General features: G+C 42.8%; 1 protein-coding gene across 2 annotated transcripts in view; it reads right to left on the bottom strand.

Annotated features, from left to right (window-relative positions):
• The window catches only part of LOC101521389 (carboxylesterase 5A-like), a 65,623-nt gene that overhangs the window by 23,384 nt on the left and 14,443 nt on the right, over window positions 1–27,796 (bottom strand). Inside the window, exons 9-13 of one of the 2 annotated variants that reach the window (XM_004583864.2) lie at window positions 25,653–25,721; window positions 22,866–23,013; window positions 20,199–20,348; window positions 13,497–13,569; window positions 13,079–13,390 (exon numbers count right to left, since the gene is read on the bottom strand). In XM_004583864.2, coding sequence (XP_004583921.2) covers window positions 13,162–13,390; window positions 13,497–13,569; window positions 20,199–20,348; window positions 22,866–23,013; window positions 25,653–25,721 — 669 coding nt within the window. In that variant the 3' untranslated portion in view covers window positions 13,079–13,161. Of the gene's footprint in view, window positions 1–13,078; window positions 13,391–13,496; window positions 13,570–20,198; window positions 20,349–22,865; window positions 23,014–25,652; window positions 25,722–27,796 lie in introns of those variants that run through there. The other variant, XM_058674441.1, reaches the window with a different exon arrangement.

The following is a 27,796-nucleotide window of genomic DNA, read 5'->3' as shown; positions in this document are numbered from 1 at the left end:
GACCGCACCTGCTGGGACCAGCAAGTTCTCCCTGCCTCTTATAGGAGCTGAGTAAGGCAGCCCAGAGACCAACCCTTGATCACAAATCTCCACCCTAGATCCAGATGCTATATATATCAAATACTTGTTCAAGAAGCATTTTTCTCCCTCGTCAAACTCTGCTTTAGTACTCTTTGAATTTCTCAAAGGCAGGCAAAAGGAAGCTTCAATTTGGAGTCCTCAAAATCAGCTTGAAAATTTTTAAATTCACTCCCAGAACTGATGTCATGTATTTGGGTTTTCTCTCCCCTTTTTGGTTACTTTTGCTAATGATGTGTCAGTTTTTCATCTTTCAAAAAAGTTCTTTAATTCACTGATTTTACATATTTTTACTTAGAATTTTGTTGATTTCTAATCAAACCTTAATTACTTCATTCTATTAACTTTGGATTTGATTTCTTGCAGGTTTTCTAGGTTATGAGATGCATTAACACAGCATTTTTTATGTCTTTGATTTTTTGATGTTGCCACTAGTTACTGTGGACTTAATCCTTAACGCTGCTTTTGGAATGCCCATAAACTTTGCTATGATGTGCTGTCATCTTCATTTGTTTCCAGGAAACTCAGTGTTTCTTGATTTCTTCTATGACAGATTATTCACTCAGTAGCCTGACAACCAGTCTGCACGTGTTTCATATTTTCTGGGATTAATTTACTGATGATCAGAAAAGCTACATGCTACAGTATCAACTTTTTTTTAATATGTTAAGGCTTTCCTTATGGTCCAGCATGTGGTCAAACTTAGCGTGGGTTCCAAAACTCTTGAAAACACTGTGCATTCTGTGATGTGCAATGAAAGTTCCATATGTATAATCAATTAGGTCCAATTGATCTGCAATATATTAGTTCTGACATTTTTTGTTAATTTTCTGTTTAGTCACTGTATACTTTAATGAAAGTGGGGGTGCTGAACTTCCTTAATATTACTGTTTGGAGGGCCCAGCGTGATAGCGTAGCAGTTAAGGTCCTTGCCTTGAACACGCTGGGATCCCATATGGGCAGCTCCACTTCCCATCCAGCTCCCTGCCTGTGGCCTGGGAAAGCAGTCAAAGACGGCCCAAAGCCTTGGGACACTGCACCCACGTGGGAGACCCGGAAAGAAGTTCCTGGCTCCTGGCTCCGGATCGGCACAGCACCAGCTGTTGCAGTCACTTGGGGACTGAATCATCAGATGGAAGATCTTCCTCTCCATCTCTCCTCCTCTCTGTACATCTGCCTTTCCAATAAAAGTAAATCAATCTTTTTTAAAAATTACTGTTTGGAGTCTACGCTCTTCAACTTTCAGTCTATGTGTACCACTTTTTTCACATAGATTTTTTATAATGGGCAGAAAATAAACAGGTCTATTTCTTCAATGTATTCATAACATTTAATTGGAGTGTAGATACTTGCATCAAGATTATTATTGAAAGGTAATGAAGGGGCCCGGCGTGATAGCGTTGTGGTTAAAGTCCTTGCCTTGAACACACCGGATTCCATATGGGCGCGGTTCTAATCCTGGTGTCCCTACTTCCCATCCAGCTTCCTGCTTGTGGCCTGGGAAAGCAGTCAAGGACAGCCCAAAGCTTTGGGACCCTGCTCCAGGCTCCTGGCTTTGGATCGGCTCAGCTCCAGCCATTGCGGTCACTTGGGGAGTGAACCATCGATGGAAGATCATCTCTGTCTCTCCTCCTCTCTGTATATCCACTTTTCCAATAAAAATAAATAAAATCTATTTTTTTAAAAAAAGGAAAGCATAGATTAGATATTCTGGGCTCTTTTAAAAAAAGAAAGGTAATGAAATGGTCCTATGATTTTGTCATAAATATCCTCATTGTCTGCCTTGGGTTTTTTCTGTGCCTAGAGGTATTCTCCTTTTCCAACCTTTACTAGTGTGATTAACATTCTATAGTTCTGTGTGTAACATATTCAAGCATCATTTGTAGGGCTGGAAAGGTAGTGCCAAATTCTTTCAATTTATGCTTGTTTAGCAAAGTCTTTATTTGCCATCGTATAAAGATGGGAGCCTTGGTGGGGCAGGTACTCTGGTTGTCAGTTTCCCTCTTTTAGGACCTGGACTGTCTCTGCCCTCTCTCCCAGCATTACGGTTTCAGATGAGAAATCAGCTGTAAGTCTGTTTGGAGAGCCTCTATAGGTAATCTGTCTTCTGCCTCATCAACTCTGTTCATAAGGCTTCCCACTATATTTTTCATTGGCATTTTGAATAGTTGTTTCCAATATTTCAATTTGATTTCTCTTCATGTGTGTGTGGATTTTTGAATTTCTTTGCTTGTTTATGTGAATCACTCTTCAGGCATTCCAGCAATCTCTTCATCTTTGCTTTTAATACATCAGAGTTGTTTTGTTCCTTTATGGATGTCATATTGTCTCCCTTTTTTATGTTTCTTGTGCTTGTTTACATTTTGAGAAGAAAGTCATTTCTAGATATGCCTGTTTATTGACTCTAATGGTTTTTACCTTTGAACTATGCCCATATGGTTTACAGAATCAATGACCATGAGGTGGCTATCTGGTGGTATGGGTATCATACTCTGGGGTGAGAGTCCAGGTGACACCCAGGTCAGATAAGGTGAATTTCTTTTTGTTAGCACAAATGAGACAATGATCACAACTTCTTGCAAAGTCACTGCCTGCCATCATCTCTTCCCTATTTATTGACCCCAAATAAGTCCACAGTGGTTATAACAACTCCCACTGTCAGAACATGACCCACATAAAAGACTCCTGCAGCTGTCTGTGTGCCCAGGGATCCAGCTATACAGCACACACTATTGCCTAAATATTGAATCCCCAGTTTTTATGCAGAAAATTACTTCAGTCACAGGGTACTAAAGAACCCTTCAGTTCTGCGAGTCAGTCCCAACTATGCAGTGACAGCTCCCTGCTCCAGCCACCCTGGGTGCTCCATCTTAGTATCTTGAGCTCATTCTCCTCCCACCCCAGGATAATTAAAGGGTAGGGGTGAATGTGCTCCCCCTGTCAAGCCACCAGCCTCAACTCAATGTCAATGAAAAGCATGAATTTACTGTTTCAACAGAACTATCCTGTCATATGCCTCCACACAGGATCAGGTACATATTACAGACAACGCAGAATCAGGACAGTTGCTAAAATGGGAATATGGAGGCATTGCTTCTTAGTGGCAGGAGGCTGTTAACTCTAAGGGGAACCCAAAACCTAAAGCACCCTTCCACTGTTGACTTTCACTCACACAGCAGACACATTAGTCATGTTCTCAGGTGCTATGCAAAAAAATGACCCAGGTCCCCAGAGGACTTGGCTCAGACTCCACACATCCCCTACCTCCAGGGCCATCTGCTCAGATGTCTAGGAAGAAACACACAAACCAGTGCCTCCATGCAGAGGTTCCTCTGTTGGCCAACATCTCTCTTGGCAGTGAAGCTCAAAGTGGCCCTTTGGCTTAGCTCCAGCTTCTCTCAGCTCGCGTACCTGCTTAGGACCCAGAGGAGGCTTTCCTGCTCCCACAGTTCTGGAGTCTGAGCCTCTGCTCTGAGTCCACTAACCTTCATCTCACTGTGACTCCTGAGCCAATGCAGTTTCAGCTGAGCTCCCTCCTACTGCAGTCTGGGGCTACTCCACCTGGGCAGGGATCCGCTCGAAGATGCAAACTCATTTGATGCAACAGCACAGGCTTACCAGCCACAGGTCCACGGCTGATGCTCAGGGTGATCAGTCTCTGACCTCTCCTAGTGCAGTCAGGAAACTATCACACCTGTGCAGGGACCTGCTGGGAGGCATGTGCCCGCCTCTGCTGTGCTCAAGGAGTCCTTCCCTTACTGGAGGGAGTCCCTGGCCTGTGCCTCTCTAGGTCACTGGGACAGGTTTCCAGGCTTGATAAAGTTGCCAGATTTCCCACACAGTCCGCATTCCCTTCTGGGAGAGACCTCAGCTGCATCTTGGTGGGAGAGAAATACCAAAGTCAGAACTGGAATGGAACTCATGGGAATCAATGATGAGAGTCCTCTGGTGCTGGCATGAGCAAAGTGACGTGAGACTAGAATCACATTAGCCTATGTAAACACAACCAGAATATTCAAAGAAGACAGGTAAGGAGAACTTCATTATTTTTACACAAAGCACTAAATCAGGAGCTAATATAAGTGGCTAGAAACGAGCTCAGTTGCTCCCATTGTTGGTTGGTGGGCAGCAATGGAAAAGTGCACAAGTCTTCAAACTGAGCTCAAGTAGATTCTAAGGAGCCAGTAAATATTCTCACTCTCTTATTCTTGACATTGCTTAAGTAATTGCTACATGCTACTGAAACTACATAAAGATTCTGTGTATATATGTATATATATGTAATATGTATGTATGCATGTATAATTATACAAATTTTATGTTCAATGAAAATATAAACATTGCACAAGGCATTAAAATTCATTAGCTAATAGGATAGGTAAGTGTACAATAGGATAAGAAAAAACTAAACGATCGGTTACATAAACCAGAAATTCTATGCAAATTTTCACATAAACAAGCAATAAAAATTGCTGTAATCAGAAATCTATTGTATGCATAAACAGATATCCAACTTAAACTTGAAATCCAGGGATTTTATAAAATAAATTTAATTTAATTAATTAATTTAATTTAAATAATTATAGCAGGCAAATAGAGCTTTAACTATAGATAAGACAAATATGTAATATAGTGACCGACTAAAGGACACAAGGTCTCCCTTTGAACATCACACCTACTTTCGATTGTTCTGGATGTGGTGTGAATGTCCCCTCAGAGATCCTTGTGCTGGAGGCTTGATACCCAGCCCAGCAATGTTAAGAGGTAGGATTTCACGGGAAGCAATTAGATCTTTGGGAGTCTCACCCTGGAGACAGATTGATGCAGCTTTCTGGGTATCAGAACTGTTCCTTGGGGAGCCGGTAGATAGACTGAGCTCAGACCCTCCCTGCTCTCCATCTTACTGTCTGTTCTGCAAAAATGTCCATGAGAGGGCATCCTGTCATGCAGCCCTCACTGAGCTTATCATATTTTAGAATTCTGCCCTAGGATTTGCACAACTGCTAAATAATCTGCCCTCCTTTGAAAGGTTCTCAGTCTCAAATAAATTCCTTTTATAAGAAAACAGACTCTCACAGTCCCCGTTTGCTACAGGTGAGGTGATACAGCTGTCCCCTACATGTGCTCCACCAACCTTGCCAAGGCCAGCCTCCCCGCCACTGTGCACCCCCCAACCCCTGCATTCATGTCCCTCACTCCAACACACCAATCACAGCTCCTCCTCTTCTTACCCATCCTTAAGGCCCAGGATTGAGCTCCCACTCAGTCACAGGGCACAGTGAGCTCCTCACCAACAAATACCCTAATAGATACACAAGGTAGGTTTTGCTGTCCCTGCCCTTCCCATCCCAGGGACCGAGACGAGGCCGTCTCTGCACGTACTTGCAGCAAAACAGGAGTTGGAGACTCAGTGACATCTGTCCCACCCGGGGAAGGGAGGCTCATCCGTAGCAGGGACCTGTGGCAACGTGAGGGAGGCAGCTTCCCTGGTCAGTGCCTGAGCACAGCTCCCACCCCTCCCTGACTTCTGTCCTGAGAACTGGTGGAGGAAGTGGTGACCTGCAGCTCAGGCTAGAGGCTGAGGGAGAGGTGGGCTTCAAGACTGGGTGAAGATGTGTTGCCAACGGGACCTCAAGGGAAGAGAGAGGAGGCAGGAGGCCCAGGAATGGGGCTGGGTCAGTCCCATCTGAGACAGCTCCCAGGCAGATTAGAAAGTTCTAAATAGGTAGAAAAACACTTCAGCCCAAACTTCAATTCTTCCTGGGAACTTGGTATTTTAGTCATCCCTTATACAATGTGGTTTATGCTAACGCTATGTACAAATGCTAGAGAAAACGATTAATGGCACCTGCCGTCACTTTCACATTTATCTATTTTGTCCAAGTTGTACAGTATCAATCCCGTCACCCACTACTCCAAGGCCCTAGGCCCTTTCTCCTGTTGTAATGCTGCCCTCTGCTGGACATGAGGATACTCATGGATGAAGACTTGATTTATTCCTGAGGTTTTCCTCTATTTTACTTAATAAAGTCATCCAAGAAACAGATATATTTATATTCTGTCTTTAAAAATGGAAGGAACATTAAAAATGTTATAATGGAATGTACATATCATATAATTTATAGTATATGTTATAGTAATGATGGAGTTCATATCTGAAATATGATATACACTCCCTGCACCGATACAGCTTCTTACAAAAGTGAAGTTACAACAAAAGAAGAATAATTTACAAAAGGGTCAGGGGGCAAGTGTTGTGGTACATCAGATTAAGCAGCCACATGGAACTCCTGCGTTCAATATCAAAGAATCTGGGCTCCCCCGCTTCCTGCTAAAATGCCTGAGAGGCAGTAAATAATGACATCAATACTTCTTCCATATAGGAGACCAGAATGGAGTTTCTGGCTCAAGGCTTTGCTCTTGCACAACCCAAGCTATTGAGGGATTTGGGGTGTGAACTAGTAAATAGATAACATCTGTCTGTCCTGTTCTGTCACTCTTTCATATAAGTAAATAAGGGCCAACACAGTGGCTCAACAGACTAATCCTCCACTTGCAAACACCAGCATCCCATGAGGGCTCCAGTTGCTGTTCCAGCTGCACTGCTTCCCATCCACCTCTCTGCTTAGGGCCTTGAAAAGCAGTATAGGAGGGCATAAGGCACACAGATGAGAGACTAGGAGTAAGCTCTAGCTCCTGGCTCCCAGCTCTGGATCAACTCAGCTCCAGCCATTGTGACCACTTAGGGGAGCAAACCAGTGGATGGAGGATCTTTCTCTCTCTTCCTCCTCCTCTCTGTATCTGTCTTTCAAATAAAAATCAATCTTTATAAATACTTTTAGTCTTAGCCACTAAACTAGTATATATGTCTCAAAAGCATGTACTATTTTGAAACTAAAAAGTTCCTTCCAATATTTCTCATGTAATTATGCCATTAAGACAAGACTAAATAGACTGTGACACATGCACATCAGACATCTCTTAGAAGAGATTGTTGCGGATTACTCTAGCAGCCTGGAAGCTGCATACGCCACAGTTCTGTCTCAGGGTGTGCACGTAGTGTCTGAAGAGTGAGGGCGTGGGATGCTGGGGCCTGTTGAGATGCAGTAGACAGGCAAGCAGCCTGTCTCATCATCTAACCAAACACTAGGATCAGAGTCCTCACTACACAGCATTTAACTGTACCTTCCTTTTTAATTCCATAGGAAATCTGATCCTATCTGTGTGAATCATTTTCATTTTGCATAAATACTGTCATTGTTGGGTTAAACTTTCACCTTAGCAGTATTTCTATTTATGTGTTCTAATTTTTCCATCTATCTGTTTGATTTGGATTATCTTTTATGATTTTATTTTATCTTCACTCTAGGGATTTGTTCATATCTCTTAATAATCTTTAGTTGTATATACTTTGATTAGTCACATTACAAATCCATGCAATAGTCTAGCCTGTAAAAACTTTGTAACACCATACATTAAATTCTTCCTTCTTATTCTATTATTTTGTCAGACATTTTTATTTTTATATGTGCTCTACATCTGGTTACTTCCTTTCATGTGTGTTTTAACAGTGATTATAAAAAATAAAATCTTAACTCTAATTTATAATTTCTGAAGATCTTTAATATAGATCCAGGATTTTAAAAGATTTATTTGTTTGATTGAAATTCAGAGTTACAAAAGACTGGGGAAAGTCTGTGGTGAAATTTTGGGCCAGCTTTGCTCAGAATGGGTGAGGTTGGTGGAAGGGAGCCCTGGTCAGAGGATGGGGCATACTATGGGGAAGTTTGAGTGATCAAACTCCAGATGCTGTGACAGTGATGTTCTGGCAACAGTTCTGTAAAACAGCAGCCTCAGGGCAATAATGAGCATGCTCTCTGGAGAGATACAGGCCTCTTGTCAGAGACAAACCAGATGGGTCCCTGTCGATCTCAGATATTTATTGGTTTCACACATCATTTGGGGGCATTTGACTCCCAGGAACCCTGAAGGGAAGCGGCTTCCTCACTGGCCAAAGTTTGACCGCAAGGAAGGGTATCTGCAGATCGCAGCCTCCACCCAGGAGGCCCAGAAGCTGGAAGATGAGGCAGTGGCTTTCTAGATTGAGCTCCATGCCTAGGAGGCAGTGATATTAAACAAGTAAGAGAGTTCATGTTTTAGGGTATAGAAAGCACAGAAGCTGGAATAACTGACATGCATTGCTAGCTGTCAGGGGAGCGGCTGCCGCTGTTAAGCAGGTGGGTAAGTAGAGGGGTAATGCAGGGCCAGAAATTGAATTCAAGTGGCTTCTGGGCTTCTATTTCTCAATCTGGCTGCTGGCTAGACAAGTGTGATCCATGTGTGGAAGTTCACTAAGATTATATACAAATATGTAATTTATTGTATACATAATTGTGTGCACATGAATGCAATAGTCCATTTGCTGTTCCAGAAACAGAATGCCTGATTCTGAATAGTTTAGGAAGAAAATGGATTGATTTAGCTCCCTATTTTGGAGGCTAAAAGTCAACCTCTGGAATCCCTTTTGGTTTGGCATCTGGGGGTGGGGCTCCATTTTCTGTATTACAACACAGAAGGTGGCATTATGGTAGGAGTGTGTGAGAGGAAGAGATCATACGGCAACACAGGAAGCCAGAGACATTCAAGAACTACACTTGGTCTTTTCTCTAACAAGTCACTCTCATAAGGGCTAACTCCCTTCACAGAAACAGCATTAGTCGCTTTGAGGGAAGTACCCTATTACCTAATTACATTGTACTAGACCCATTTCTGAAAGGTTCGTTCACCTGCAAACATTACAGCATTGTGGATCAAGCTTCCAGCACATCAATCTTCAGAAGACTCACTCGCACCATACTCAAACTACACACATAAAGAGACAGTTTCTTCCAAGAATGCTGTACTTAACAGTTAACAGTTCATACCAGCCTTTAAGAAGTTATCCAATGGAGGAATCAAATTTAATGCAGGTAAAATTATTGAAGACCATAGAAATGATAGGGAGGAAGATAGTTGATCAAGTTTGGCAATTTTAGTAAGAACTCTATTGCATGAGCTAACAGAAATGCAACTTAAATTGACGTAAACCAGGCATTGAATGAATTGATCTCACACATGAAAATCCAGAAGATAGTTTCAAACATAATTATATAAAATCATGGATGGAGAACAGATTGTAGATACACAGACAGACAGAAAGACCTTTAGCCACGCCAAATGTCCTATAAAGAATGTCCAGGGACCAACATCCTTGTGGCACAGTGAATTAAGCGGTTTCCTATGATGCAAAATCTTATTTGAGCATTCCAGTTCAAGTTCTGGCTGTTTGGTTTCCCATCCTGCTTCCCACTAATGCATTTTGGAAGGTAAGCAAAAATGACCCAAGTTCTTAGGCTCCTGCTACCAATAGGAGAAACATGGATGGAATTCCAGGCTCCTGGTTTTTGACCTAGCCTGGCTCTGGCTGTTGATGACAGCTGAGAATTAAGCCAGCACACTGAGATCTCTTTGTCACTCCCTCTCTGTCATTCTTCCTTTCAAATAAACAAAAATAAGTCTTTAAAAAGCAGACACCTGTTTCTACAGGTGAAGGTATGAACTTTGTCTCCCAGGTTTCCAAGGTGTGCTGCAGCAAGCCTTCCCACACCAACCACACTACCCACTGGTGGCACCCTCTTACCACTGCACAATTATAGCCCTGACTCTAAAATGCTAATGGAAGCTATTGCTCTTCCTATCTATCCTTCAAGTCCATACTTGAGCTCCAGCCCATCCATGGAACACAGCAAGCTCTTTATCAATTCGTACCCTTACATTTGGGCACAAACAACAAGACACTGTTCTCCCCAGCCTTCCCTATCTAGGGAATAAAATGAGGCACACTCTCCACAGCCATCTCAGATATGGGAAGGGAAGGTGGTTCATCATAGAAGAATTACATGGGATAACACATGATAGGGAAATTTTCCAGATGAAGGGCCCAGGCATATCTCTCACTACGTCACCTTACTTCTATCCAAGTAAATGATCTATATCTCAGGGCAGAGGTTTAGAGAAGAGAATTGGGTTTTGGAAATGAGCAAAAATATCAGAGCCCAAGGGCACACAAAGGAAGAGAAGGAGAAGGCAGCTCAGGAGAGAGGAATTTTCTAATCCCACCTGAGGCAGCTTCTCTTGGGAAAACGAAGATAGAAAAGCACAAACATTGGGAAAGAAAAATACTTCAGACCCAACTGCGGTCCTGTCTGGGTTTAATCCTTACAGTCATCTTTACATGCAGAAGATTACACATCTGCCCTTTGCAAATGTTACAGAAAAGAACAGTTTATGGTGTTCTAATTTTATCTCTTGGTGTTTCTTTTTCATCCACGTTGTGCAATTTCACATCACTGGGACCCAAGGCCTGAGTGGAAGCAAGCATTTTTCCTGTTGTGATGCTGCCCTCTGCTGGACACTGAGGTGAAGACGGCTTAGGTTTGCCTCTAAAGTTGTCTTGATCTAATAACTGAGTCTAAAATTGAAGCGTGTGTTGTGTGCATGCATGATTTCTGTAAAGAAATATTTTACTTTTCAATTAAAGAGTAAATATGTTTTCAAATAAAAACGTTTCCCAAATATGATCTATATCTGTGTTGTTGCTGATAACCATGAAGAAGTGTGGTTCTTTAATAAAATACAAGAGGAGTCATTTTTAAAGGCCCAGCCTTTGACTGAATCCATTCTTCTATAAACCTGGAAGCCATAATCATTAAAACATAAAGACTTCCCAAAATTGCTCATCAAATTATGCCCATAAACACCTAGGATCAGACTAACAAATTATGACACATCCACACCAGGTATATCTAAGAGCAGTCTTTTGGGAAGTGTTCCCAGCACCTTAGCACATAGACCACACCACTGAAACTCAGGTGAGTATTTAAACAACTGGAGAGGGACGCTCGGGATTCCCAGTTCTCATCTAAGATGATTCTGCTTCAGCTGGGCTTGGCAGTGTCCCACTCCCCCCTTCCCAACAAGTGACTCTTCACACACCCTTGATATCAAAGCCTCAATTAACTGCAAAAATAAAGACACCAGGTGACCTACATACACCAGCTTTACCTCCATAAGACATTTGATGACATATGGACAGGAAGGAGAAAAAGAGCCCCATTTCTGGAAATGTGCTCCCCTTAAAAAGACACCTACCAAAACTAGATTCACATCCAAGGATGCTGGACAGCAAGCAGTACAAAATGAATATGATGTCATTTAAAACAGTTTTAAATTAATAGTGCTTAGGGGCCACGATTTTTCCAAGTGTTATTATACGAGTCAGCCTGCTGCAGTTATTATGGAAGCTTTCAAGTTCCTGGTTCACACACATGCGCCTTGGTTCTGCATAGTAGAGCTATCGAGTGGTCCAGAGATGTTTGATTTGCCCTTCCCACAACTTCCTAGGCCCGAGCGAACTGCACAGCCTTGAACCATCTGCTGAAAAAGGACATAATGCTACAGAGTCTTGCTCCAGAAAGACGAGACAGGAGATCTAGTTTTGACTGGTGGTTACCTTGCTGAGGGACCTTGGATGAATCCATTCATCTCTCTGGGGCTCACTGTAAAGTCGGTCGAGGGGCCAGGTGACATCTGAGTAAAATGGGCCACACACATGACCTGGACTGAGTTCTCAATTCCTGGCTCCTGTCCCAGCCCAGCTCTTTTTGAGAAGTGAATCAGAAGATGAGTGTGCAATCTCCCTCCCTCCTGCTCAGATTGATTTTTTTAAAAAAAACTATTTTTAAAATACATCACTTGAAGCATGCAAATTTTTATTCCTGAGGAAAATGTTTGAGAAACTATGCATTGGCTTCAACTTTTCCACTGAAACTTAATTCCACTTTCCTATGAACTTACATACTTAATACTAGTCCTTCATGAAGAGGCCCCTAAGACTTTCATCCAAGATAGAATCCTTCTGTCGCACTTTCTTAAAACTTACTTTTGCTTAGTAGTTACGGAGTTTGAGCCTTGAGACCCTGTGTGCTTAATACTTGTCTTCTATTTGCTATAGGCCATGGTTTGTTCACACCAGGTGCTCACGGGGTACCTGGCATCCAATGTTTATTTCTTGAATAGCATATTCATCTCAAGCCCCTTAAGGGAAGCCTCCTTTATCCCTGGAGCGCCCAATCAGCCTGGTTTCCTGGTATTTGACTTCTAGCTTCTTGACCCTGTATTATGTCTTGTCTCCATGGCTGAAGACACTCTCCAGCATATCCCTTACTATGGCTTGAATGCCCCCTCCAAAGCCCACGTTAAAACTTAATCCCATTAGATGTTAAGAGGTAAGATCAGGTGGGGCCTTCAGGAAGTGGTTCATAAGGGCTTTATTGTCACTTCAGGAAGTGGTTCATGAGGGCTTTACTGTCACAAATCGATTAATCCATTCATATATAAGCAGATTACTGGATTAATGGAACTCCAGCCATGGGCTTGGTCTCATGATGAAAGCAGGCTCTCTACCTTGTTTGTTGTCTTATCACATCATACTCATGTTGTGACCCACAGGAAGGCCATCAGATGCTCCACAGATGCTGGTGTCATGCTTTTGGATATTCAGAGACATAGGCTAAAAGAACCTCTTTATAAGTCACCTGCAGTGTGGAATTCACTTATATCAAATGGGGTATAGACATGGACAAAATAGACCTACTTTGCAGATCTACTGAACAATAAAAGACCCGGCTCTAACAGACATCATCTCTAACATTTTTTGTATTGGGTATTGGGCGTTGGAGTGTATCAGCACAGAATGATATTATATCACTGTATATATTTTATATTCAGATTGCATTGCATATGATAAGATACATTAGGCCAGTCCTCCAGATTTACTGAAGAAATCTTATCCAAGACAAACTGCATGTTTAATGTTGAAAAGAATTTCAAAAGGGTCATCCCAAGTCCATAACACATCAGCCAAAGCAGTCTATCCCACAAAGAATCACACACAAAGCAGTCAAATCCAGAATGGAGTTCATGGTTGTGGGAGAAATTACAATAGTAGAGAGGAAATAAAATCCTACAAAGATAACTAAATTCTCAAGAAGACAAGAAAAGGAAAGGCAAGATCAGGGAAGGGAAGATTAAGGAAGAAAGAGGGCTGGGGAGAGTTTCAGAAGCAGACATTATCAGGGGAAAGGTGTTGGTCCAAAACATCAGTCTCTGCTCCTTCAGTCTCTCTCCAACACTTATGTTCAAATCCAGCTGCAGGTACATTTCAGTCTTGTTGTAGGCCGGCCACAGAGGCAGGTGGTCCCCATTTGGATTCCTGAGAGTGAGAGCAGCACACAAGTGAGATTGTCATCCTCCAGCGTCCAGTGGTAGGAGACAGCAGGTTCATCACCCAGTGGAGATGACAAGGCAGCTTCACTCACCCAGTCCGAGCAAAGTTACTCCAGTATCTCATCATCTTCCTGCTCAGCAGCTTCTCTTCTCCAGTAGCTCCTTCTAAAGGAGACAATCACAAACTCCGGCTACTTAGTGACTGCTCATAGTCCACGGATCCCTTTCAAAACCTTCCCTCCTGTTGGATCCTTACAAGCCTAGCAACTCACTGTACCCATTCTGTCCATGTGAACATGGAGGCTCAGAGTAAATGTGACCTGCAACAAGATGCTGGTTTACAAATAGTACAGCTTCCCAGTCAACCATGCACTTCCAGCCATTCCTATGAGGCTGCAGTTTCCTTGAGGACAGACCCTCAAACACACACATACACACTTCACAAACAGTAAATCACAACCATCCTTCAATATCCACAGGGTACTGGCTCCACCGCCATGAATAAAAATCCTTACATACCAAATCCTTTGTCTATAACCTATGTACATTTTCTTACATATACTTGATCATTTCCAGATTACTTAGAAAATCTAATACAGTGGTAGGACTTGCAGTTAAGTCACCACTCAGAATGCCTGCATCCCACATTGGTGGACATGGAATCCAATCCTACCTCTGCCGCCTGATTTGCTGTCAATGTATGTCCTGGGAGAAGCAGGTGGTGGCCCAAGTACTTAGGTTTCTGCCATTCACATGAGAAATCAGCATAGAGTTTCGGGCTCCTGGCTTTGGCATAATCCAGCTCTGGTTATTTACAGGCATTTTAGGAATGAACCAACAAATAGAAGATCTGTCTTTCCCTTTGCCCCCTCTACTCTTCTTCCTTGCCTCTTTTCCTCCATTCACCCCACCCAGTTGCTCTGCCTTTCCGATAAATAAAAATAACATTTTAAAAATAAAGAATATCTCATACAATGTAAATTATGTGATTATTATACAGTATTGTATAGAAAATAATGTCAAGATAAAAGTCTAAAACTGTTTGATACAGAAAGTATTTTCCCCAAGCAGACAGAGAGCCAGCTGTATTGTATCTCTTCATTTGAAAAGGCAATACCTGATCAAATGACAAAATCTAAAATGCAGCATGCCTGTCTAACGGCTAATGAAAATCAGTTTCCTTCCTTTCTCTTCCCACCAAATCCCTAATTACTAATGTTAGAGGCAACTAGTTTTACCAAATTTTCCAAGTATTTGCAGGAAGCAGACTACACATGTATTGGGGTATAAGGAAATTCTTTCTCTTCACATATTTGGGATTCTATTTGCCACATATTCTAGATTTTGTTTTTACCAAAATTGTAGATAGGTTCTGTCACCTATAAAGCTCTCATTTATTTGGATCAAGGACCGAAATCTGCACCCAGAAACCATCAAGCTATTGGAGGAAATCCTCCATAAAATTTAGGCACAAGCAAAAATTTCTTAGAAAAGCCACCCACAGTCAAGACCAAAATAAACAAATGGGACTATATCAAGCTAAGAAGTTTGTGCACAGCAAAGGAAATGATAAAAAAGCAGAGAGGCAACTAACACAGTGGGAGAAAATCTTTATACCTACACGACATATAGGGCACTGATATCCAGAAACTTTAATATCCAGAAGCTTCAGAAACTCAACAAAAAATAAATTTAAAAAGAAAACTAATAACTGTTTAAGAAATGGATGAAGGAGATGAATAGGCATTTTTAAAAAGAATAAATTCAAGTTGCTAAAAGACATGAAAAAATGCTCAGACTCCTTAGTTATTAGGGAAATGCAAACAAAACAATATTACATCTAACTCCAGTGAGATTGGCCTACCTACAGAAATCTAACAAACCTGTTGAAAAGGCTATGGGGAAAAAGGTACCCTACTCCATTGTTGGGAGTATAGGCTAGTGCAGCCACTTTAGAAGTCAGTAGAGAGTGCTCAGACAACTGAAAATCCAGCTACCATATGACCCAGCTATTCGACTCCTGGGAATACATCCAAATGAAATGAAATCTACACACAAGGAAGCAACATGCATCTCTATATAGCAGCACAATCCACAATACTGAAGTCATGGAAACAATCCAGAGGCCCATCGAAAGAGGAATGGATGAAGAAACTGTGGTACATCTACTCCATCGAGTACTACACAGCTATGAACAAAATGGTGCAACCAAATGGTTCCAAATGGAGATCATTATGCTCAGAATAAGCCAGTCCCCAAAAGACAAATGCCATGTCACTTCTGATATAAGGCAAGCTCCATGTAAAATTACAGGTTAACAGATATATAGGTAAACAAGTATTGTACAATGAAGACTAACATATCCAGAGTTGAAAATATGTTGCAATGTGCATCTCTACTTTTGGATAAGACTCCCAGTGAAAGCTAGTATCATTGAAAATGCCTTGAAAATTTGGTACCAGACTTTTTTTTTTACCACTACCTGTACCTACAATACCACAATATATTTAAATAGCAGAATGTTAAACTTGTGATTGTTACTAATTGACTATACTGCAGTTTAGTGGAAAATAATTGGAGGGGAAAATGGAGAGGAAAGAAGGGAAGGAGGGAGTCCTTATACTTACAAAATTGTATCACGGAAATAAAAATTTAAGGCTTCTACTTATTTTTCTTAAGTACCTAGACACACATTACACAGAAGTTACATAAAACTTGTAAGTTATATATATAGTATTCTATTGATACACGTTCATTTCCAATCTTTCGCTTGAAAAATACTTTAGTGTGCACATATTTTGCATGTGTAGTACTACACAAAAATTCCTAGATCACCAAGATGAAAACATGGATTTTAAATATTGACAGAATCTTCTATTAATGTTTGCAATGGACTGCTTCCTATACCTGCTCAAACACATTGTTTAAAACAGTTGTTTCTAAGCTTGAATAAGAAGAAATGATTCCTCACCCAGGGTTAGTCTTCAGTTCTTTTGCTGGCAGATAATGTGGACTTTTGTATGTCTAGATGCTAGTTGGCATTCCTTTCCCATCAGCCATCAATTTATGTTATCCAGTTTTATTAGATTGTAAGACTGGCCAAGCCTAGCTGTCCAAGACTGCCAAAATCTTGGCCACACCTTCAAGTAGGTGGCACAAGAACTGCCCAGCCATTTCTTAACTGGTTGAGAGACCACCAATGGGGAATGTCTTCCCCAGATTCCTGCCCAGAAAAGGGTTAAGCAATGCTTGATATCCCAAGGCCCTTCCAAGAACTTTTGCTGTCTCTCCCTCTCCCCTTTCAAGAGGCACCCCTCTTTCCAGCCCACTCCTATGAGTTACTTTCCCATTCCCTCTTCCCACGTTCACCTAGTCACTTTGCAAATAAAACTGTCTGCAATCAATTCCCAGCTTCTTATTTCTGTTCTAAGTTGAGGAAAGAACCCACCATGCTTTTCTGGTAATAGGTTGTTCTCATTGATTTTAGAAGCTCTTTAGATATCAATGATACATTCAGTGTTCATTTTCTCCAGTTTGGGAAATCCCTGTGTCATCATATAGGATAAGCTCAGTAATAGTTCCTGAGTAATAACATCATTTATCAAGCACTCAACTGTGTGCTCTTTGGGAATTGTTGGTCTTTGATGACAACCTGTTAGTCTTGCTGTTACTGTAGGATGAATAAAGGAAATAAGCACAACTTATGGGCGGCTGCTCTCATTGTGTAGGGTCCATAAACGTGACATCACATACAATGCATTTAGCTAATGTTTAGTGATAAAAAAAAATCACATGTAATTTTTGCTTTCTACTGATAGCCTCATCTGAATTGATTTTTCAAGGCCCTGAACAAACCATCAATTCAGGCATAAGCAAGCCAATGTTGTTATTACCGGCTCACAAGTCATCTTGATCCAGATAATTTTGAGCTAGAATAATGAAAATTGTGGTCCCTGCCTTTTAAAGCCATGGGTGGTGGCCTCATTGGATTTCTGGGAAGGGCAAGACCAGGAACCAATAGTAAACATGAAGACAGTTCTTACTGCTTTTCAAAAACTTAAATTGCCCGAGTACCCCAAAATGCCTATCCCTACAGGCATTAGTACTAAGATCAATATTCATTGAGAATCTTGGCAGCGCTTTTTAACCTGGATTTCTTAATGTAAATGCAGGCATTTTCCTGGGGGAAAAAAAAGGTTATACTTGTCTTTAAGCCAAGGATGTCATTTTATCCCAACCTGTCAGTCCCCCTGGGCTCTTGCAGAGCAGTGGGATGAGCCGGGAGTTGTATACCTACAGTTCGGAGCCAAGCCTTCTCTTATGCAAAATCAAGAGCCAGAGGAGCCAAGGTGAGTTTGGACCCAGAGGCATGGTGGCTCCTGAGGGGAACCTGGGCCGGGTTGGGCTCAAGGCTTGGGGCCCTAACCCTGGCCACTGCTGCCATGCAGTGGACAAATCCTGGGCCTGTCTCGGCCTGACAGATTTCTCCCTCCGGAGGAAGAAGCTTTAGTGAGTTTGGACACAGGCATGGGTACTCGGCCCTCCCAGCCACATGGCTACTAAGGGAACCTGGACCGAACGGCCTATGCACCAACAGTGCCCAGGCACTGCCTGTGGGCCACCCAGCAATGTGCTCTAGGATCTTGGGGGTGTGGGCCTATGGGGAGTCAGAGATGGCACAGGTGGGCATTAGCAAGGACCTTAGGGTCAGGTCCAGATAAGAAATGACTTCTCTGGAACTTCCATGGACAAAGTCATTCTACTTGAAGGGCTACAACATGTATCCCATCAGAGTGTCAGAAAAGGGAACAGGCTCTGTGAGGCTGGCCATGAAGTTGATAAATGCATAAGTTAATCAGGTCTGGGGGTAGAATCTGCAGGGGAATACATGGGTTCACTCATGTGGGATAGCAATCTGTAGCTAGGAATAGGCCTGGTCAGGGAGCTAAGGGGATGCATTGGCTGGGCTAGAGTTCCCATCGGCAAATGCCAGTGCCAGAATCAGTGCATTGTTCTGGCCTGAACATGGCTGCAATCTCCCTTGGCAGGGGTGTGGGCTGGGTCTGGAGATGGCTGGGCTAGGCTAGACTCCAACACCAACTGCTACTCATAAGAGTCAGGGTGGGTGTACAATGGATTATGCTAGGTCTCAGCTCCCACTGAACCATGTAAGAGTTGTGTCTGGATATAGGCCAGGTGTGGATGGATGGGTTGCAACACCCAACAGTAAGAACCAGAAAAGGTATGGGCCATTGGGCAAGGACAACATTCCTGCCAGGACAACAAAGTCGACCTGGGCCAAAGACCCACCAGTATGTGCAAGATCTGCCACTGAGAGGAGACTGAAGAGTTTGGTGAACTCCTATGTCAGGATGCAATCCCTGCAGGTATGCGTAAGAACCAAGGCAAGGAGCAGCCCAAACTAGACCAGGTTACAGTATCTGCCAGCATACATGTGGGTCAGATCGGGCCAGTTCATAACCTCTACTGGCTGATTTGAGAACTAGGTTGAGTTGGGGTGCATCACCAGCCAGCTTACACTCGAGCCAGGACTGGGAGCTACCTGGGAAAGGCTAGCCTGCGGCACAAACCAGCACAAGCTGAAAGTGGGGTAGGTCGGATCAAACTAGGTTAAAGTATCCGCTGGTGGATGTCCAGAAAGATGAGCCATGTCAGTCTGGAGGTGGTGGATGTTGGGTTCTGGAGCCCAGAGGTGAGGGGTTCAGAAGGCACTGGGTCTCCAGGCCCAGGTTCCAGGGCCTACCTATGCAATGGATGCTGGATCATCTGTGAGCCCCGGGGAGTGGGGAGCTGGAGGGACCTGGGTCTCCTTGTACAAGTCACTGAATCCTCCTGCATGATGGGGGCTGGGTCTGTGAGCCCTGGGGGTGGAAGGTATGGCTTGGCCTTGGGCCTCCTGGTCCAGGGCCTAGAACTCAGCTACACAGTGGATGTTGTGTCTGTGAACCTTGGGGGTGGGAGGATCCAATAGGACCTGGGTCTCCTGGCTAGGTGCTGGATTTGTGAGCCCCAAGGGTGGCAGGGGTGGGGGGAGAGGGGCCTGGGTCTCCTGGTTGGTCCAGGTCACTGAGTCTGCCTGCATGGTAAGGGCTGGCTCCATGAGTCTCAGGGATTGAGGCTGGGGTCCCAGGTTGCATGGCCCAAGGCCCTGAGCCCACTTGCATGGTAGTGGCTGGATCCATGAGCCCCAAAGGTGGAGGATCCAGCATGGTCCAGGTCACCTGGCTTGGGTCCATGATACCAACTAGAAGAATCGGTCCTCCCCAGTATAGAGGATGGAGTGCTGGAGGACAGACCATGATGCACATGGTGGCTCATTGGGGCCTGCAGAGGACATCCGGTACCATAGCAGAAAATGGAGGACAGAACATATGGACAACTCCCTATCCAAATGATGACAGCAAATCTCTGAGCAAATGGAGACCATAAGGTTGATAGTGTCAGCCAATGGACATTGGAATGAATTCTTCATATAACGGTGAGATCAACAGCATTTCAAGATTATTGCATCTACCAGGACAGAACCTTCAGAACATGTGCCATTGTGACTCTCAGTTAATACTGGGTGGTCTTTTCCCAATTAAAGTACTGGGTACTGGGACAGTAGGGAGGCTGGGTATGTCCTTTCCCCTTGTCTCTCTCCTCTCCCCAGAAATGGGAAGAAATAGAAAGCTTGGACATGATCATACCCACTCCTCTCTAACCCTCGATCTTTCCCTGATAGACTATGTAAACATTACCGAAAAAAAGCCACCCTGCAGCCAGTTCCTTACCAAACATGACCACATCCCCCGTCAGGAAGGCACCTCCAAAGACGAAGCGGATTTCATCAGAGTGGTCAGCTTTGACAAACTCAGGCTTTGTGTCTTCAAAACATTGGGGTCGATGCTGAAACTCGTAGAAGTAGACAGGTGCACCACTATCTGACAAGAGGCCAGGGAAGATCAGGTGTTTACACAGGATGGAGGAGGGACACAGGCCTAGATCCCCAGCTCTAAAGTCCTGACTTTAGAGACCTATAGGTGGAACAGCTGAGTAGAAAAATGGGGCCCCAGATGAGTTACTTCTCATTTGAGGTCAGTATTTCCTGCTACAGCAGTCCTCAACGTCTAGCGATAAAGACCTCATTGCCCCTCAGAAGCTAAGACGGCAACAGATCTGAAATAGTCCTTTGGGGAGAGCATTGTGGCACAGCACATGAATGCTGCCGGTGGTGGTTGTTGTAATGCCTAAACCCCTTATAGGAGTGCTGGTTCAAGTCTCAGCTGATCCACTCTTTACTGATCTCCCAGTTAATGTACCTGAGAAAGCACATGAAGATGGCCCAAATGAGTGAGCACCTGCCACCAGTATTGGAGACCAGGATAGAACTCCAGGATCCTGACTTGGGTCTGGCCTAGGTCTGGCTGCTATGGCATTTTAGGGGTTAAATCAGCAAATCAAAGGCCGCTCTCTTGCTCTGTCTATCCCTCCCCCTCAGTGTCACTACCTTCCACATAGTATTTTAAATAGAGGAATAATTCTTCATATTGAGCCAAAGTATCTTGCTGTGATTTCCTCTCACCTACCCTGGTTTAATTGTCTGGAAATAAATGCAGCAAAGCTCATTTCTGCTCCCATGATAACCCATGCATGTGCACCATGTATTTTGTTCACTTTTCTTCTGAAAATCTTAAATTCTTTAACATTTAGTTATATAAGTGACAGAGCTCCCATCTACTAGTTTAGTTCCTAAACGTTTCCAACTGTGTGGCCTGGGTCAAGTCAAAGTCAGTATACCCAGATGGAAGTCCTGGCTCCTAAGTGACTGGCTTTTGTTATTTGCTGTTTCCAGGCACATTCGAAGAAAGTTGGATTGGAAGCTGAGGTGGGACTCCATCTTAGGTGTTCTGTGACAGAGGATGTGGGAGTTACAAGTGGTGGAACTTATTTCACAGTGCACACTTCTAATTGATTTTTTTTCAATCAAAGTAGATTACTGTATGACTAACAATTTGCTTGTTCATTCATCTGATCAGAAACTCAGGTTGTTTCCAGTTTGTAGAAACTGACTAAAGCAGCTATGACTGAGTTTGCAAGTCTTTTGTATGGACATATGCTTTCATCTCTCTTCAGTGAATATCCAGGAATACAACAGTTGGGTAATGAAGTAGGTAGATGTTTAGATTTGTACAAATCTGATTTTCTGCAGTGCCTATACCATTTTATATTCCCAGCAGAAAAGCCTGAGAATCTTGGACATTCTATATCCTTGGCAATATTTCCTGGTATGGCTCACATTTTTAATTATAGACACTCCAGTAGGTATAAATGGCTGCCTCATTTGACATTTTGTGTTTCCCTCATGACTAATGTTTAACACTTTTGTGGGTTTTGGAATTTAATTTTGTACAGCATCTTTTCAAGCTTCAAAATAAAGGATACTTCTTGAATAATGGTGGTGTAAGTTCAATTCTGGATATGGATTAGTAAAAATATTTTTCCAAAACCAATGCTAGTATTTTGATATTGGAATTCCATTGAGCCTAGGTCAGCTTACTCATTTCTCAATTTAGTAAAATTTTTACTCTATAATTTCATCACAATACTTAAACATGAACAGTGGTCTCCATGTTGCTAAACTCAGTCCCACTTCACCTGTCACAACTTTGGCAGAGCTTACTGACAGTGACCTTCCTATCACTGCTAACCTGTCCTGCTTAATTTTACTCCACAGCACTATCATCTAAGTGATAGTTTAAACTGTTCCACAGCACTATCATCTAAGTGATAGTTTAAACTGTTCCACAGTACCCCACCCTTGATTTTTCTTTAATCAAATACTACTGCATAAACGCTTTACAATTTGCTTGTTTATTCATCTGATATTTATAAATTAAATATTTATGGTTTCAGAAATATCAAATTTATCCTGTTATCAATCTCCTCCATTAGAATGTTTTGTCATAGCATAGTGTCTGGTTCACTGTTATATCTGTAGGACCTAGAGTAGTTCAACACAGTATACCTGATAAATGTGTTGAAAGAAAATGGAAAGGGGAAGTAGAGGTGAGGAAAGAGGGGACCAGTAAGGAAGGAACAGAAGAAAGAAAGATATGGAAAGAAACAGTTACATGTCTCTACAAATAATTTTTTAAATTGTTCCATAATCTTTATGGCTAGGATGTTTTGGAAGACGTTTCCAAAAACAAAATACATCTTGGGGAATGAGACCCAGAAGATGGTGGGGAGACAGATTTGCTAGCCAGAACCGATCAATATTCACTCTAAAAACCAAGGACCTTGCAAAGTCAAATGTTATACAGTTGTCTCGGGTATACTTGGGGATGCTTTCTCAGTGAGGGGGTAGAAGGCAAGAGCAGACAGCAGGCTAACAGACTAGTTAGATCCTGGCTGTTATCAGCCTCATCATGGCTCTGGAGGGGGCTGCACAGACTCACCTCTGTGGTAGCGAGCTGTGATCAGTGCTGGGACCACAAAGAACACATCTCCAAGCAAGTCCAAGAGACTATCTCGGATTTCAATAGAAGAGTGTTTGTCATGAAAGTATTCATCAGACACAACATACAAAAGCTGGGCAGGAATGTTCTGCAAGATACCACAATCACAGGAGACACAGGTCAATGCACTAGTCAACATGTTAGCCACTTGCATGTATAGGCATGATTCTCGACATTTTATGTGCATTGCTCTTGTTAATCCCATACAGCAATCTCACAGTGCAAGTATCAAAGTTAGCTCCACGTCACAGACCAGGAAAATGAGGCTTAGAAAGTTTAAGCGACTGGTCCAAATGGATCTGTTTGCTTCTAAATCTCATGCTCCTAACCATAGTGACATACCTCATTAACATGCTTCAAAAACAGAAATTCCTCGACAAAACTAGCTATACTATGTGTAGGGCTCAATGTAAAGAAAAAAATTGCCCCCCATTGAAAATTACTAACAAACAGAGCTCGTGTTATGATGCATCTGGTAAAGTCACTGCCTGTGACAGGGGTGGGTACCAGTTTGAGTCCAGACTGCATTACTTCTTATCCATCTCCCTGCTGGGAAAGCAAAGGATATAGACTAATTCCTTGGGTCTGAGTCCCTGCACCCACATGGGAGGTCCAGACAGTTTCAGGACCTGGCTTCAGCCTTGCCCAGCCCTGCCCTGGCTGTTGAACTCATTTGGGGAGTAAACCAGCAGATGGGAGATTCTCTATCATTGCTGAGTGCCTTAGTGGAGTGTCTGCAGCTTTAACTCAAAATGAGCCTGCCTTTCAATCTTCCTCCAGTAACTGCCCCAAGAACAAAAACCCAAAGAATGCAAGTTTAATTTCATGAGGATTCAAGGATCTTCCACACTAGTAATGTTTTGGAAATATCTGGTGCTCTGGAGCATGCTGGAAAAGTTGTAACTCAAACAATTGCCACATACAAGTCTTGGTACATTTCTTTGAAATTTCGAAGCAAGGCAGCACACTGTACTCTGAGTACTGCACAGATGCATTTATGGGATCTTCAGATGGCTGATGGTTTTCAATCTGGTCCAGAACAAGGGTAGGCTCTTCAGCAAGGTAAGGCTAGGGTGCGAGGGCCTGGAACTTGGAACGTTTAATCAGTAAACCCTCATAGAGTTAGAGATAACCAAGATAGGTAGGATAGGCTGTATGGAGCCACTGGTGACCTTTAATAGCCTGGTGACAGTGCAGGTTTTGAGCCAGGACTATGCCTTATGCATCAGATCTACTGAACATCTACAAAGCAGTTCCTGGCATGCTATGCTGCGAGACCTAGGAAAGACCGTATGTCCTCCCTTCTTGTATCTTCCACTGTGGCCTATTTCCCACACCTGGGACTTGGTTTGTCATACCTTTTTTTTTTTTAAAGATTTATTTTATTTTTATTACAAAGTCAGATATACTGAGAGGAGGAGAGATAGAGAGGAAGTGGAGCTGCCGGGATTAGAACCAGCGGCCATATGGGATCAAGGCGAGGACCTTAGCCACCAGGCCACGCCGCCGAGCCCCGGTTTGTCATACCTTTTAAAAAAAAACCTTTTGAAATGTCCTCCTGTTCAAGCATTCCCCTTCCCTAAGGTCTGGCTCTGTACCACCTCTTCCAGGCATCAGATATCTCCAATCTAGCCTGGAGGTCACTATCCTGCTTATATTTTGAATGTGTTTCAAACCTTGGTCCAGTCCCCAGAAGCCACAGTCACCCAACATCCCTCTATACGGTCTTAGGACTGAGGGAGTCCCTGCTCCCAGTATGGCCCATTTTATACCCACAGGGTTCCTTCTTAGATAAAGTCTATTTTTCCTATTTCTGATCCTTGGGATGACTCTTGCTATAGCTTGCAACACTGCAAGCATCTCTGGGTATAGTCAACCCCTTCAGCTAGTCTCTCCATATTCCTCTGCTCCCAATTGGTCCTCTTCATTTCTCCCTGTTCATCTTATCGTTTGTCCCACAATACTTTTCCCTCTGGAAAAAGTAGGCACCACAAGGCCTCACAGATGCCTATGCTCTTAGGCACTTACTGAAATACCTCGTCTTGTCCATCCATGCCACATTGCACCCCAGTGCCTATAGAAGTGCAGGGACATATGCACTTCAAGAAGCATCAATGAGTGTAATTACCTGGCACTGAGTACAGTCAATGTTTATGAAAATGAAGGAAAATGAGAGGAGGAGGAGAAAAAAGGAAAAGAATCCATCTATATCCCAACATCTAGGGTACTGCTAAGTTAAAGTATGAGTGCAATGAACAAACAATGGTTGATAATAAATGGGTGAATGACTAGTATTGCTAGAACTTAACACAATGCAGTGTTGGCATGCAGCAAATATGATGCCTTAGTCCCAGATGTATATTTCAGGATTCAGAACTCTTCAAATTGTCAGATACTTCCGTGCACATGTTTCACGCTGTGTAACATGCTTGGGGTTGGAAGTAAGCACCTCAGCATCTACCTACTGATTAACATCTGAACAGTTGGACAAGCAAGGAATAAGCATGCAGAAACAATAATTGCTAATAACCAATTAAGTCAAGGTCAGATTTGGCTTCCAGGTTGGCTACTAAAGTCCTTTAAATTTTAGGACTGTAGACGTGGGACTGCAGGCCTATGTTTACCAATGGATAAATGGATGAGAAATACCTATGCCCTCATGTTATTGCCAAGTACAGTGCTGCAAAGTTGAAGTTCATGACACTTGAGAATTCCAAGTTCACTTACCAGGATAGAGTGTAGCATACGCAGGGCAAAAGACTTGTTGGCTCCATCAATGATATCAGGAATTGTCTTCTGTGGAGAGAAATGGAGCATATGCTGTGAGTCTTCTGGCCAGAAACCCACTTGAGTTCCCAGTAATTTGACTTCCCAAGGGGAGGATGGGAAGAGCAGAAGCTCCTTCAGCACCAGGCAGCCAATGTAGGATCTAAGGTGGCCACTCTGTGGAATGATCCCATTGCCAGCTGACTTATGTCCCCATTGACGTCATTTCAAAGCATTAACCCCCATTACCTTTATATGAGATTGTATTTGGGGGAACATTGAAATGAAGAGGGGATGATCTTAAAAGGCCTTTGTGTGGATTCTCATCTAATCTAGTTAATGTTGTCCTTAAGACAAATTCAACACACAGAAACTAAAAATCAAGCACACAAAGGATAGAGCATGTGAGGACAGTGAGAAGATGTCCATCTTCCAGCCAATGAGAAACTAAACCTACTCACACCTTGATCTTGGACTTCCAGGCTCTAGAACAATAAGAAAATGTCTAGTGTTTAGGCCACCTAATCTACGACATTCTGTTGAAAGCCTGAGCTGCCTTAATCAGGCTTTGATACCAATGTAAAAGGGAAGTCAGAAAACATGGCAACATTTATTTTCCTTCCAAGGACCTTTACAATCGGGGTCTCTGAGAACCCAACAGTAGGGATCCCAGCAGTGAAGTGGTGAGGCTGGTGGTTGAGGCTACAAGCTCTGTAGCTGACTGACCTGAACTTGAATCTCCTCCCTGTCCTCACAAGCTGTAAACTTAGCAAGAGCCTTAACATTGCCTTTGTCCAATTCCTCTTCTGTAAAATGGAGATAAATAGTGCCCACCTGACACAGCTATAAGAACTGAGTTGATATTTGCAAAGCACTGATGATGGGACTGAGTTCGTAATAGGATCTTTATGTAATTTGTGAAATGATCATTTCCTGGAAGTTTTACAGTGGAAAAAACATAAAGCGGTAGAATATTTACTTGTAAAACCAGCATACTCTGGCACATTTTCTGCTAGAAACCTTGACCTAAATCACCAACATAGATGCTTGAACATTTCAGCTCCTGGAATGTGGGGGAAAATCATCTTATTCAAGTTAACAGGTAAAATTTAAGCACTGTGAGTCCTGTATCTACTAAGAAGTTAGCATTTATGTTTTTGGAGCATTTCTTGTGGCCTCCAACAGCCAGGAATGATGTTAACTCTAAGTTCTTATGGAATATTAGCACTGATACAGGCTCTGGGCACCAATTCCCATCACCATTCTGTAATTTTGAAAACTTTCAACACATGGCATCTGATGATATCCTATATTCCAGGATATTTCATGTGTCTGAAGTAGGTACTAAAAGAGACATTTCACAGATAAGAAAAGGTGATCAGTCAAGCACAGAACCAGAACATTGCTCTGGAGATTAAACTAACAATGGTACAGCATGCTCTGACAACCCAGGGAAGTTCACAGCCTGGCTGCAGACAGTTACCCAATAGCTTTATAATTTGGTCAATCTATTTCTTTGTCCCATTCTTCTGACTTAAAAAGCTGGTCTATATAAAACAGCTTTGAAGATGTTTGAATTTTTCAATCTTCTGAGGACACATGGAAAGGTTATTTCCAACAGAAAGAGTCCTCTTAAAGTACAGTGTCAGGAAGTTAAGGCTCCTTCTCCACCTCCAGGACTTAGTGCACTGATTCCTCAGAGAAGTCTCCCTTGACCTACAACCTTCTGACATCCGTGCAGAAGCTGTCTCTCCCCACTTCTGGCCTTCAGAACACTCGGCATTTTCTGAAATCTTTTTAAAATTTATTAATTACATTGTATTATGTGACACAGTTTTATAGGTACTGGGATTCCCCCCACCCCTCCCCAAACCCTCACCATGCATTTCATCTGTAATTTCCCTCAAGAAAGTAAGCATGGGACAGGCAATAGGTGCAACAGTGATGCTGCCACTTGGGATGCCCACATCTTGTACTGGAATATCTGGATTCCAGCACCAGCTCCATTTTTGAACCCAGCTTCCTGCTAATGTGTACCCCAGGAGGCAGCTGGTGATGGCACTCATTGAGGGAGACCCAAATTGACTTTCAAACTCCTAGTTCTA

Source organism: Ochotona princeps, chromosome 16 (assembly GCF_030435755.1).
Source record: "Ochotona princeps isolate mOchPri1 chromosome 16, mOchPri1.hap1, whole genome shotgun sequence".
Classification (NCBI taxonomy): domain Eukaryota; kingdom Metazoa; phylum Chordata; class Mammalia; order Lagomorpha; family Ochotonidae; genus Ochotona; species Ochotona princeps.
Note: the sequence above shows the minus strand (reverse complement) of the source record. Positions and strands in the feature narration are given on the sequence as shown.